Source organism: Budorcas taxicolor, chromosome 4, assembly GCF_023091745.1.
Source record: "Budorcas taxicolor isolate Tak-1 chromosome 4, Takin1.1, whole genome shotgun sequence".
NCBI classification, from domain to species: domain Eukaryota; kingdom Metazoa; phylum Chordata; class Mammalia; order Artiodactyla; family Bovidae; genus Budorcas; species Budorcas taxicolor.
This window is the reverse complement of record NC_068913.1, coordinates 62,107,236-62,122,510: the sequence shown is the minus strand read 5'-3', so window position 1 is coordinate 62,122,510 and position 15,275 is coordinate 62,107,236. Positions and strand designations below refer to the sequence as shown.

Sequence of the window (15,275 nt, the reverse complement as noted above, 5' to 3'; positions counted from 1 at the left end):
CAACAAACAAAAGGCAATCCATTAAAAAGCAATTTTCCTCTTACTCCAGGGTGTTTCATCATTTGCTATCCAGCACTCAATCAGAATGTAGCAATCCTTTAATATTTTATGAGTAGAAAACAACCAATTTGGGCATGTAGACTTCAGAAACGTGGGGGTCTTTGGTAGGCTTGCAAAATGTCAGAAATGGGCTCTGCAGTCAGTAGAGGGTGAACACACGTCAACCTGAATGCTCAGACTATTGAAATTTGAAAATTATGCTTTAGATCAGATAATGGGTGTATATATATGTATATGTATATATATATATATATATATATATATATATACACACACACATGTATTTATGGATATATAAACACACATTTATAGCTAAGAGGAAAAATCCTCAGTTTCAGCTCATATACTTTCTCAAGTGGAAGACTGATTCCTGGGGACAGAGACCATATCTGGTTCACCTTTGCACCTACAGTGTTCAACATAGTCTCTGGCATATTGTAATTAATCAGTAGATTTTTATTAAACAAATGAATAGATGCATTTGTCATCTTAGACAAAAGGAAGCCTGCCATGGAGATGTCAGAAACCAGACCTGATCTGGTGCTAAGCAAGTTGCAGCAGCATATTGGAGGCCTTCTCTGCAGCAGAAGGTTCTCACCTTCTGAAATGGTGCATAGCGTGTGGAACACCTCCAGGGATCCCAAAGGTATTTGCCTTCATTCTTGGTTACCTCAGCCCATAGAATGGGATTCTCTCTTGGTTCCTGGCTTGACTACCAGCTCTTCAAACATCTGGAGAGGGTGCTCTATACCAGGCAGAGGTCAGCCTCTAATCTATACCAATTCCCTCCCTCAAAGCACAGAGCGGACATTTACATGAGCGGCATGCTCTGCTTAGACTCTTGTCACAAAAGTTCTTGTCCACACACCAGATGGGGCACCACTGACAGGGAGGAGAGTCCAAATCAGATACACATTAATCTTGCCCACATATAGCCTGAAATGTGGCCATCTTGTCCAAGTTAGCTTCCCTGGGTTGAATACTGCCTGTTCCTAGGCTACTCCTCTCATACTTAACCCTTGCAATTTCAGACACCAAAGTTACTTGTGATCAAGCCAAAATGAATGCAACTACTCAAACCATCAGCCCAACTCTTTCTGGGGAAATGTAGGAATATGAGCACGTAGTGAAGTCTGCTACTCGTTATTCAAGGACACAAATGTCATAAGTAGCCAAGACAGAATCCTGCTGCCTGTTGTCCCCAACATTCTCCCTCTAGTCCACCATATTTCTGCTCTGTGCTAACTTGTAGCATAATGGACACATGTCCATTGGGCAAAGGAGAAAAGCAGAAAGCCGGGTATGACAGTTAAAGCTCAAGAGCATACCTTCTGCCATCATCAAGATGAGAGTAAGATAGCCAAAGCAGGCCTCTGGGGAAGACAAAAATGAAGGCAGGACAAGAAAAGGACATTGCAAGGCAGTAATCTGGACACAGGATATACGAGCCAAGCATAGCATGACTGTTCTCGTTTCTGAAAATCTTGGGTAGTCATCAGTGCCTTTTAGCAAGTGACTTTCTATACTTTTCCCCATCAAATTGAGATAAACAGGAAATAGTCATGCTTATCAGACAGCAATTCAGGAGGATTTTTTTGATTCAGGACTTTAATTCTTTAGTGGAATACTTAGTAAGCTACATAGCAGACATAATCTCTACAAGTTAGTGAAATGAAGAGTAGGAAGGATAACTCAGGTCAAGGATTAAAGTAAAAATGAAATGTTAGCATTGGTGATAAGTGAACCCAAGCAGACTACACAGACATCTCTCAGGATAGGTTGTTACTCTTTTAATGCAAAAATAACCTAATTTGGGCTCATAAGTAATGAACTTTTGGGGGAGTTCCAGACCCAGTTTGGTTTCTTTCCCCCACCCACATTGGGAGGATGGTAACACTCACTGTGCTTGGTCAAACAGGCTCAAATTCTTAGCTTTTTTCCTTATTAAGTTCTGCATTTTAAAAATTTACCTTAGCAGTGATGGTAGTCAATTTTACACTGTAAATAAAACATAACCCCCTTTCCAATTTCATCTTTAGATTCCTTCCCATCAATCATTATAGACCATTATTTTACACTCTCAAACAGGTGACTAAATATTTATGCTTTCACAATAATACCAAACACTAGACATTCCTCTGGTATAAATAGCTTTTGCTGATGCCTATGTTATTAAGTCTACAAGAAAAGATTTATATGTGTGTCGGCTCTATAGCTGTTATAGGGAATGGAATTTAGCTGCTACAGGGAGACTCAGTGTTAACTATGATTGCAGGCCTGGTTAAATCAGATTGGCCTTAACTGGTTAAAACCAAATTATGCAAGGGAGCAAAAGTCAAGAGGATTATCATGCTCTCTATTGCTAGGTATCCTCTCTTACATTCTGTAACACTGTGTAACGGAGGAAAAGAGCAATAAGCATCTTTCTGACCACACAGCTACTCATTTCCTTCAATAATTCTATCTTTCATAGAGAAAGGATTCTAAGCAAGTAAAATACTGGAAGCAAGAGAATTTCATTAAAGTGTGCATTTTTCTTTATATAAGAAAGATGTTTCAAAAAGCAAAAAGAAAATGATCTACTGGTAGCTTAAAAACTGGAATTTTAAAAAAGAAACCCATAGATCTTTTCCTAAACAGAGCAATATACACTCTGACAATATTTTAAGTTTGGTCACAATACCTGCACATTTTTCCATTCCTGTAGATTTTAATATTTATTCCCAGAGCAGACATGCAGAAATACATACACGGGAAACCTGAGTTAAAGAATGTTCAGTCCATGGGAATGATGCCCATGCTTAGCTGTCAGCACCTTGGGAACCCTGCAAGTAGGTAGGCAGCCCCAGAAGCTGGATACCCTGTGGGAAACGAGGATACTTACGCAGCTCGCCCACTTTCAGGATTTCACACAGCATCTTGGTCAGCTCTATACTACTGCGGCCAAAGGGACATTCATGCTTATCTTCTCGGCTACTGTTCTCAAGCACAATCTGCAAGCAGGAAAGGCAGGAGGTCAGAAAGGGAAGTCAGTTTACAGAAAACATCAAAAGTGTTGGCTGTATTGTAATAGAGAAACAGATCTACTCCAGACCACCAAACTAGGTCTCTTGGGAGCAGAACAAAATTGTACTCTAAGTATAGTCTCTGTATATAGGGCTGAAGACTCTCTTGTTTTCCAAATCTCCTAAAACCACTTCCAACTCTGTAAGAAGATATTTTGCTCATCAGTTTCCACTTACCCAGAGGTGCCCATGGAGAGTTTTTAAAAATAGTACAATAAAGACTTTTTACTTAAGTAACAAAACCACTCTCTTATTTTCCCAGTCATATCTTCCCTTTCCTGGGAAGAGTAACTCTCCTTTAATGACTTCAGCTCCTACAGTTTCTTTCTTTTTTTAAAAAAATATTCTTTTCCACTATGGTGCATCATAGGGTATAGAATACAGTTCTCTATGCTATACAGTAGGACCTTGTTGTCTCTCCATTCTATATCTAAAAGTTTGAAAGAAAGTGAAAGTCGCTCAGTCATGTCCGTCTCTTTGCAACCCCATGGACTGCATAGTCCATGGAATTCTCCAGGCCAGAATACTGGAGTGGGCAGCCTACCCCTTCTCCAATGGATCTTCCCAACCCAGGAATCAAACCGGGGTCTCCTGCAGTGCAGGCAGATTCTTTACCAACTGAGCTATCAGGGAAGCCATGTAAAAGCTTGCATCCTGCTAATCCTAAAACCTGCCACTCCATCCCTCCCCTCCAATCCCCTCCCCCTTGGCAACCACATGATTCTGTTTCAAAATAGGTTCATTTGTTTCACATTTTAGACCCCACATAAAAGTGACATCATATGGTATTTGTCTTTCTCTTTGACTTACTTCACTTAGTTTGATAAACGCTAACTGCATCCATGTTGCTGCAAATGGTATTATTCCATTTTTTTTTTAATGGTTCAGCTCCTATACTTAATCACATATTTCCCACAGGAGTTTCCATGTTCTTACAAGAGCTCACCCTGGCATTAGTTGACCAAGCACACCTAACGGACATGTGACACAAAAATGGACCATCCAGAGTTCTTCCCTGAGACTTAGCACCAAAATGGGGAAAATTGGCCCAACTATGCTTATATTACCCAAGAGGTATGAGTGTAGGAACTACCTGAAAGTGAGTCTGAAAGAAAAAAAAGAAAAAGAAAAGCAAGTCAAAATGCAAGGGAAAACAGAGCAGAGGCAGGGGTGGCTGTGGCAGCATTTGAGTGCTGAGCAAAACTACCTCCCCAAATTTATGGTTTATTTGCTCAGCCCTCCCTTTGAAAATTATTTGTGCCATCTAACAAATTCTCTTCTTTCCTTAAGCTGGTTTGAAATATTCCTACTATAACTAAGGGAGCCATTTAGCACATTCATCAAACAAAAGTAAAACATAAAAGGAAAAACTCTACTTCAGGAATAAAGGGCTATTAGCCAACTGTTCTAAAGCACACAAAATAATAAAATAATAAAAAATTAAGGTTGCCAAACTTCAAATTCATATGTTGACAAAAAGAATAATCAGCTTATTCATCTCTGAAGCACCCTATAACTTTCCCAGTGGGGTTGTCTGGAATGTCCTTAAAAGCTATAGGACCCTCAGTAGGTGTCTCCCAGAAGTGTTTACCACAATGCAGGGACTTATGTGGTTTTCCCCCCAGACTATGACTTCTTCAGTGAAAGAAATGGTGTTTTATTCATTCAATCAATAGTAGTAATTGAGTACCTATTAGAGCAAGACCAGGGCTCTGACCTATAGGAGCATCCACTCTAACCATGGCAGACAGACAAAACAAAAGAGGCAATTACAGAGAGAATAGCACTGATATATATACACTATTATGTATAAAAGAATTAGTGGGAAGTTGCTAAACCACACAGGGAGCCCAGCCTGGTGCTCTGTGATGACCTAGCACAGAGAAGTGTGGGGTGGGGGTAGAGGGAGGGAAGGGATACACACACACACACACACACACACACACACACACACACACACACACATATGACTGATCTGTGTTGTTTTACAGCAGAAAGCAACAGAAAATTGTAAAGCAATTTTCCATCAATTAAAAAATTAATATATTTTTTGAAAAAGAGGGAATTATAGTTTATAACAAGTGCTACCAAAAAGATTAACTGGTTGAGGTGGTAAAGAGTAACAAGAAAGACCTGGAGAGGAGAGTACAGATAACCAGGTGACTATTAGGAATCCAGGGGTGAAATAGAGTTTGCCATGTCAAGGTCTAGGAGAAAGAATAGTCCAGGCAGAGCTCAAGGACAGAGCCGCCGAGTTGAGCATGGTATGTTTCAGACACAGTCTCCTCCCGTGGTCTGGTCTACAATGCGGAGGGGTCTGGAGCTGTGCAGGGCAGTATTAGGATTCCAGGAGCCTGAGCAGGGAAGAGAGAGCCAAAGGGTGTAGAGGTTGGCTAAAACCACTGCCCCAGGGCTCCAGCGGGTGTCATTTTCAAATTCTGAGATGCTAACCTGGAGAAACAGAGGAAAAGAACAGAATGGGAAAGACTAGAGATCTCCTCAAGAAAATTAGAGATACCAAGGGAACATTTCATGCAAGGATGGGCTCGATAAAGGACAGAAATGGTATGGACCTAACAGAAGCAGAAGATATTAAGAAGAGGCGGCAAGAATACACGGAAGAACTGTACAAAAAGGATCTTCACGACCCAGATAAATCATGATGATGTGATCACTAATCTAGAGCCAGACATCTTGGAATGTGAAGTCAAGTGGGCCTTAGAAAGCATCACTACGAACAAAGCTAGTGGAGGTGATGGAATTCCAGTTGAGCTGTTTCAAATCCTGAAAGATGATGCTGTGAAAGTGCTGCACTCAATATGCCAGCAAATTTGGAAAACTCAGCAGTGGCCACAGAACTGGGAAAGGGCAGTTTTCATTCCAATTCCAAAGAAAAGCAATGAAAAAGAATGCTCAAACTACCGCACAATTGCACTCATCTCACATGCTAGTAAAGTAATGCTCAAAACTCTCCAAGCCAGGCTTCAGCAATACGTGAACTATGAGCTCCCTGATGTTCAAGCTGGTTTTAGAAAAGGCAGAGGAACCAGAGATCAAATTGCCAACATCCTTTGGATCATGGAAAAAGCAAGAGAGTTCGAGAAAAACATCTATTTCTGCTTTCTTGACTACACCAAAGCCTTTGACTGTGTGGATCACAAGAAACTGTGGAAAATTCTGAAAGAGATGGGAATACCAGACCACCTGACCTGCCTCTTGAGAAACCTGTATGCAGGTCAGGAAGCAACAGTTAGAACCAGACATGGAACAACAGACTGGTTCCAAATAGGAAAAGGAGTACGTCAAGGCTGTATATTGTCACCCTGCTTATTTAACTTATATGCAGAGCACATCATGAGAAATGCTGGACTGGAAGAAACACAAGCTGGAATCAAGATTGCCGGGAGAAATGTCAATAACCTCAGATATGCAGATGACACCACCCTTATGGCAGAAAGCGAAGAGGAACTAAAAAGCCTCTTGATGAAAGTGAAAGAGGAGAGCGAAAAAGTTGGCTTAAAGCTCAACATTCAGAAAACGAAGATCATGGCATCCTGTCCCATCACTTCATGGGAAATAGATAGGGAAACAGTGGAAACAGTGTCAGACTTTATTTTGGGGGCTCCAAAATCACTGCAGATGGTGATGCAGCCATGAAATAAAAAGACGCTTACTCCTTGGAAGAAAAGTTATGACCAACCTAGATAGTATATTCAAAAGCAGAGACATTACTTTGCCGACTAAGGTCCATCTAGTCAAGGCTATGGTTTTTCCTGTGGTCATGCATAGATGTGAGAGTTGGACTGTGAAGAAGGCAGAATGCCGAAGAATTGATGCTTTTAAACTGGGGTGTTGGAGAAGACTCTTGAGGGTCCCCTGGACTGCAAGGAGATCCAACCAGTCCATTCTGAAGGAGATCAACCCTGGGATTTCTTTGGAAGGAATGATGCTGAAGCTGAAGCTCCAGTACGTTGGCCACCTCATACGAAGGGTTGACTCATTGGAAAAGACTCTGATGCTGGGAGGGATTGGGGGCAGGAGAAGAAGGGGAGCACAGAGGATGAGATGGCTGGATGGCATCACGGACTCGATGGACGTGAGTCTGAGTGAACTCCGGGAGATGGTGATGGACAAGGAGGCCTGGCGTGCTGCGATTCATGGGTTCGCAAAGAGTCGGACACAACTGAGCAACTGAACTGAACTGAACCTGGAGGTTGAGACAAGTGAGCAACATGGACTGATTTGTTTTGAAAGATCTACAAGTGTAAAGAATGGATAGTAGGGCCTAAGAAAGAAAGTGCAGTCCTTGCGGAGGGCCTATAGTATCCCTGGCAGAGACGAAGGTGGCTCAGCTCTGACTGCAAGGGTGTACTCATTACACAGTAAGTGATTAAAAAAGGCAAGGAGAACACACAAAAAACCATACGGAAAGTGTTTAGGAAAGACAGATAACAGGAAGACTATTTGGAAGAAGTGAAGAAAAAAGGAGAAAATTAACAGGGGAAGAAGGAAAAGTAAATGAAAGTGCTGTTTTATTTACACAAACTGGGTTCCAAATAGCAAAGTAACATGAGGCAGCACAGGATATGGAGAATGGTTTAAAAGCAAAGGAGTAGGGACTTCCCTGGCAGTCCCGTGGCTAAGATTATGCCTTCCAATGGAGGCAGATCAGGTTTGACCCCTGGTCGGGGAGTTAAGATCCCACACACCTCACCAGCAAAAAGTAAAAAAAATAAAACAGAAGCAATATTGTAACCAATTCAAGAAAGACTAAAAATAGTTCACTTCAAAAATAAATTAATTAAAAAGACCCAAAGGAGTAGAATTTCAAAACAAATGTGCTCCCATTGTTTTCCTCACAAACACTATAACAATAGCACACATAAATATACACACACATAATCATACACATTGACAGTATCACACAAACAAATCAACCATTTCCATTTGAGCATGTTCCTTCCAGCATCACAGGTATACCTAACCCTAATCACAACAGAAACAGTTCCACCTGCAGCATCAGAGGCAGTTTCCAAAGGCTTCGTCATTGTGGCTTTATCACCCTTATGATTGTCCAAGAAGTTGATGAACTATCCCATTTTGTGGGACTTGTCAACTGTTTGCAGCACGTGCGTGCTTGCTCAGTCATTCAGTCACGTCTGACTCTTTGCAACCCCATGGACTATAGCCCTCCAGGCTCCTCTGTCCATGGAATATTTGCAGCACATGCTCACATAAATAATTATGCATTGACTACCAGCATGAATCTAGCCTTTGCTGTCCTTAAGATTTATCATAAAAATTCTTTCTTACAGTCTCCTTAGCCAACACACATTCTTTTTCTCTCAGAAAGCTCATCATAAACTCCAACTAAATCCCTTTTCCTGCCAAGCAGAAAGGACCAGCACTGGAGTCCTTGAGCGGCTCTGCCCCTGTTCATGATCTTTTCTGGAAATCTGCCTGAATGTGAACAGTCTCATTCAACTGAGCCTGAATCACCTTCTTCCTTTTAGGTGAATCTTTTCTGGTTTTAACCAGAAATTCCAGTTAAGAAACACAGAAGGGAAGAACAACTATAGTCCCATCTATCAGTGAATTTTCATGTCTCTTTGAAAATATTTGTATCTGAGACAGCCCCATCAAGGAGCAAATCTGAACCTGTGGATGATGGGGAAATGAAGGGAGGAAACACAGCAGAAGACAGAACAGAAAGAAAAGACAGGAGACAGGTGGTTTTCAGGCAGCCTGTAGCTCCCACCGAGGACATTCCCTGGCATTTCACATTAACATTCTGTCAACATTTCATGAGCCCATCAATATTTAATGAGGATGTGATCTGAATACACTGCACGTGGTGGAATTACTGCAGCCAATAAATGTTCTGAAAATATTTCCAAGGCACTGTTTATTAGCAGGCACTAAATTAAGGAGTAATTTAAGTAACCAATATGTAAATCAGCTTGGAAAACCCCTACTCTTCACTTTTTAATGTACCATCCATCTTATCATATTTACCCACCTGAAGAAAAATAAACTCTCCTTCTTTACTGGTTTTTTTAGACAAGACTGACACAAATCATTCAAGTTAGTTACCTGCATGGGCTTTAAGGTCAACATTGTCACAAAAATATTCAGAAAACACTAAATTATGAATGTTACTAATAAGATATTACCATAGTGAGAGATCATTCTTAGACTAGACAGTAGTTTTTTAACTTAATATACTAATATCTCTGTTTTCAATTTCAACATTCTGGTATTATCCATGTTTATCTGACATACTTGGGCTTCTATCTGGAAATATCAAAGCATATTTTTTATCTTTATTTTTTCCCCTCACTGTTCAGTTTTAAAAGCAAACAAACTGTAACAGAAACCTCGGTGTATGGAATACATATTTAAACTTGCTATTATCACTTACCTTAGAATATTTCATACAGCAAAAGAAGTTGTAAGTGTCTGCATATTTTATAAAACACTGGATATTTATGCAATATTGAGTATAAAACATTTGATCAAATACTTGAAGTTTACAGAGTATATTTACATATATTCTGTCCACTGACCCCAACAAGTCTATAAGATCAATGAGGCAGATACTATTATTATTCTCTTAGGAAAGCTGAAACAACAGGAAGAGGTGACTTGCTTAGATCATACCTAGGTCACTCCTGAAACTCAATTTTTAAGGTCTTCAATTTCCAAATCTCTTTCTGCCCCATTATAGCTTACAAATTGCCTTCACATACACTTTGCCATGAAACTCAATGGATTTCATGTCTCAAGAGGCTAAGGGAACTTTGATCAATTTCGTCTATCTCACTGAAGTGGGTCTATAAATCCCAGGCCCTCCTAGACAAAGGTATAAGGTTCTCTCTTGGCTCATTTATCCCCTGAGGGTCAGTAACAATTACTCGGGTGAATGACTTTGTGCAGAGTGTCCCTACAGGCTTTGTTTCCATGCATTTTGAGTTCTTCTTCTGCATTGGTGCGGATGAGAAACCTCTCTGGCTTGGGAGTGACTATTAAGAGCTGAGAACAAGGCCAGCCACACTCTGGTAAACTGCCCTTCTCTGGCTCCTGGGACCACCCTTACCCCTTAGCCTCAGCATCACATTGCTGACATTTACATTGTCCCTGGCACACTTTCCTCCGCCTTTTCCTGAGTGAGCCTCATCTGGGGTGAGTCCGGTTCATTCTGCTTTCCCTGTAGCCAGCCCTGGAGCAAGCCTCAGGGACTTCCTCCATCTCCTCTCATCTGTGGACACTTCTTGTTCACGCCACTTCGCTCTGAGTGTCACAGGAAGCCCCAAGGTCTCCTCACAGGCCACCAAGGACAGTGTGTGAACCTACTTACACCAGAAATACAAGATAGAAGGTCTGAGGTGCCTGTATTCAAGCAGGCATCTTCCACGGGGTTATACAAGTTATATACGAGGTTATACAAGTTATACACGAGGTTATACAAGTTATACACAAGGTTATACAAGTACTGCTACTGATGCTGCTACTGCTGCTAAGTCGCTTCAGTCATGTCCGACTCTGTGCGACCCCAAAGACAGCAGCCCACCAGGCTCTGCCATCCCTGGGATTCTCCAGGCAAGAATACTGGAGTGGGTTGCCATTTCGTTCTCCAATGCATGAAAGGGAAAAGTGAAAGTGAAGTTGCTCAGTCGTGTCTGACTCTTCGTGAACCCATGGACTGCAGCCTACCAGGCTCCTGAGTCCATGGGATTTTCCAGGCAAGAGTACTGGAGTGGGTTGCCATTGCCTTCTCTGTATACAAGTACAGACAATGAGAAAGGACCCCGAAACACAAGTCACAGTCTGATAGTTTGGGCCATAAAATCCCAAGACTAAACAGTTACAGTCACCATAGGAACCTGTCCTTGGAGTCTTATCAACCCCACAAGCTCTGCAAAAACTTGTCTTTTCACCCACCAAAGAAAACGCCAATCTTCTCCCATGTCAAACCAATAAATAAAAAATAAAGACCTTTACTGTATTAACAAGTCCCCTCCCTACCCCCAACACAGCGGTACTTCTATATTAGTAACAGAATCATGGAACACCCCAGAATGAAGTGTTAGCCCTTAGATCTCATCATCGACATCCAGATATTTTCTGAATCAACGTGTAAGGCCACCCTGGGGGGTCTTACATCCACAGAGATTTGGGAGACAAGAGCAAGCCACCTTCTACATTTCCCTTTGTACCAAAGATAATGGTGATTAGTACCAGAAAGCCAGAGGGAAAGCTTTAGAAAGAGCACTGCTGCTAAGTCACTTCGGTTGTGTCCGACTCTGTGCGATCCCATAGACGGCAGCCCACCAGGCTCCCCTGTCCCTGGGATTCTCCAGGCAAGAACACTGGAGTGGGTTGTCATTTCCTTCTCCAATGCATGAAAGTGAAAAGTGAAAGTGAAGTCTCAGTCGACTCTTAGCGACTCCATGGACTGCAGCGTACCAGGCTCCTCTGTCCATGGGGTTTTCCAGGCAAGAGTACTGGAGTGGGTTGCCATTGCCTTCTCCAGAAAGAGCACTGAGCTACCTCAAACGAGTTGCACAAGACCTTAATCATGATCATGAATTTTGAGCAAGTCCCTAAAAATTAAATAGACATGCCAAATCCCTAATATGATTTTAAGTGTGCAGAGAACAAAGGAATATTACAACCACAGAAAGTATGCCAAGCAGGAAAATAAACCAGAGCAAATCAGAATCCCAGGCGGTCAGTCTACCCAATCTACCACCAACCACTTCTTCACAGATAAGCATAGTGAGCCCCAGAGTAAATAGCTTTAAAGGCACAGACAAGATGGGAGAAAAAGAGAAACAGAACCTAATATTTATCAAGAACTTTTATTTCCCAGACTTTGTTCTAAATGATTTCACATTATGTCATTTAAGGCACATGTACTACTGTGAGACAGGAATACTGCATTGTCCCACTTTACAGATGGAGAAACTGAAGCAAAAAGATGTGGTATAATTTGCCCAGGGTTCATGCAACACAGAAATAAGCAGACCCAGCTCAGGGACTTAGGGTTTCTAACACTAAAGCACACATTCCTGGTTACTGACTCCTACTGAAACACATGATACCAACTCTTACTGAAAAAGGACAGGGTGAGATAATTATAATACAGCTTTGATCAGGAAAGTCCTTAACAAGGTAACAAATGACTAGAAAATGCGGCTCTAGACAGATATGGTTTCCCTGCATCTACTTCTAATAGATTTGGTGACTTGATAATGACTTTCTTAATCTCAGTTTTCTCCCACAAAAACAGAAATAGGAATACCCACCCACAAAGGGCTATAAAGATTAAATGAAAACAGAAAGTGGAGGTAAAGATCTCAGTGCCTGAGACATCTCAAATACTCAATGAGGGAGACGACTGATCTACTATTATTATAGTAATTGCATGAGCTCTTGTCTTACTGAAATATTCTCATAACTCTAGGGTAAAGATGTTGAAAAAAAAATCAAACAACAAAAAACCAGTCACAACTGGTATTGAAATTATTAATCTTGCTCTTTGGGAAAGTAAGAACTTGGGTGGAATAAATATTTCTGACTTAGATAGGTTTCCTAAAGTTCTTTCAGCATCTTTTTACAATGGTAGTTCTCAAACTTGAGTGAGCATCGGAATTATTTGGGGGCTTATTAAACACAGACAGCTGGGTTGCTCCCCCAGAGTTTGACTTAGCAGGTATGGGATAGAATGTAAGAAAATATAAAAGCAAGTGAACCATACTGTAAATTCTTTGGAGATACTGGGGGGATTAAAGGAGGAAGTGTTAGCAAAGCATTTTAGAGTTCATTTAAAAATTATTTTTAGCAGCATAGTCTTTAAGAAAGAGAAAACAACTTCTTCCCTGAACCTTAGATGGCCCTTTAGAGATCACTGTCCATGGTATGCCCAGGGCTGAAAAGCCAGACCTCTAGGCCTTCCGAAGGGCCAGTGATACCAAGCAATTCAAATGGAGCAACCAGAGTTGGAGTGGGAGTAACAGTAACAGATCACCAAGGAAAAGACCATCCGCAGAAGAGTTTGCAAATACTTAAGGAGCAGTTTCCAAGAGCAAAAGAACAATGCATCTCAGGAAAAGGAGAAAAAGTATGTACAAAGGGTCAGACTGGCGAAAAACCAAAGTGGAAAGCACACACAGGGAACTGAGATAAATAACAATCTGGACAAATGAGAAGAATGGTATAAAACCCAGTTAATGAGGTGAAATTCTTCCAGAATAAAATTAGGCAATTGCACATACAGAGGCATAATAAAGGCCATAAATATAAAATGGCAAGGAATTGACTGGGTAATGGTGTAGTAATTAAAGCCTGGAGGTTCATAATAGACCTCAAATGGAACATTAATCAACCAAAAAGAAATGCTGCCTGCACTTTGATATAGTGCAACAAAAATAGGATGTGTGAAACACAGCAAGCAATCACATCCACACGCTGCTGAAAAGTCCTCCCTTTAAACATGAAGTCAGGGAGCACCAAGAGGGGAAAGGATTAAATAATAGCAGAGATGACTTGTGTTTGCATCTGTGCCTGCCCAATGATGCCACTGTCACTGGAGGAAGTTGAGGCAACAGCTCTGTTGACTGTTCCAGGGGCCAGAGGATAGCAGGAGAAATTCCCTAGCTGATGCCTGCATCAGAGAAACCAGGTTGGAAGATCTCCTCTCTCCAGGTTGGAAGACCACCTCTCCTAGGCCAGTACATGTGTTCTTGGGCCCAAGGATGGTAAAGGTGTGAAGGCAAGTGTCGTGACCCATAGACGCCTGGAGAGGTAACATCTAGTTTATTTAAAGCAGTGGTTCTCTAACTGAAGCAGGCATTAGAATCATCTGGAAGCTTATTAAAACTCAGATTGCTGGGCCCCACCCTCAGAGTTATGATTCAGCTCTTCTGGGGCAAACCCAAGAATCTACATTTTCTAACAAGTTCCTAGGCAATGTGGATGCTGCTAATTTGGGACCTCATTTTATGAACCACTGTTTTTAAAGTTATACCACGTCTCTCCTTCCAGTTTCCATCATTAGCAAACCTCCTGTTTTTAAAGATGTGAAAAGCAATGAGAGTAGAAAGAAGAAGAAATTTTAAAATCTGAGTTTTTTTGTTTTTTATTTTCTGTGACTAATAAAACATTTTATTAATAAGAGTGAAATAAAACCCATAGAAAGAGAATGCAGTTGGTAGCGGCCAGGGGCTGGGGGGGAAGGAGAATGGGGAACAACTACTTAATGGGTATATGGTTTCCTTTCAGGGTGAGGATAATTTATGTCTTAAAACCAGACAGAGGTGATGTCTGCATAACATAGTGAATATACCAAATATCACTTAAAAGTTCACTCTGAAATTGTTAATTTTATGTTATGTGAATTTTGCCTCAGTGGGGGAAAGAAAAGAGTGAATATATATGGACTGATTACTATGTGCAAACTGTTAAGCGTTTTAGCTCTCTTAGTCTTCATAAGCCATCAAAGCAGGACATGTTACACATAAGGAAACCACACCTCAGACATTGAGTAATAGTTAAAATGTGATATGCCAGCAAGGTATAATTTCTACACTGCAGTTTAAACAGTTTCTTGGGTGACATGAAATGTGTCTGTCTCCAAACTGGGGCTTAGGACTGACCAGATATGGGCACTAGAGGAGATAGTTCCAAAATGGCTCAGGATGACAGTCCCACAGGACACCCAAAAACAGCCACACTCAAGGGAGTGAAACATGAAGGCCTTACAAAGCCCCCAGTATACACTGATGAATAAGGGCTCCCCTGCATATGGCATAAATGCAAATCACATAGCCTTCCTTGCATTTATTTGTGAAAGCTCACATTTTAAATTATATTGCAGATAAACAGAGGACAACTGTAGGTCGGCTCAAACTTTCAAGCACTCACTGCTCACCTGAAGATCTTGTTATAATACAGATTCTGATCCAGCAGTCTAGGGTAAGCCTGAGGTCCTGCATTGTTAACCAGTTCCCAGAAGATGCTGATGATGCTGGTCCAAAGATCACATTTTGAAAAGCAAAGTACTTCCCCAAATGTATCGTCTGAATTTTAGCCCCACTCTCCCTCATACCCTTTGACTGACTGATTCATCCAACAAGCATTTCTTTAAGC

General features: G+C 41.2%; 1 protein-coding gene across 1 annotated transcript in view; it reads right to left on the bottom strand.

Annotated features, from left to right (window-relative positions):
- ELMO1 (engulfment and cell motility 1) overlaps positions 1-15,275 on the bottom strand; it is a 573,172-nt gene that overhangs the window by 249,519 nt on the left and 308,378 nt on the right. Inside the window, exon 15 of the mRNA XM_052638458.1 lies at positions 2,945-3,053. Coding sequence (XP_052494418.1) covers positions 2,945-3,053 — 109 coding nt within the window. The remainder of the gene's footprint in view (positions 1-2,944; positions 3,054-15,275) is intronic.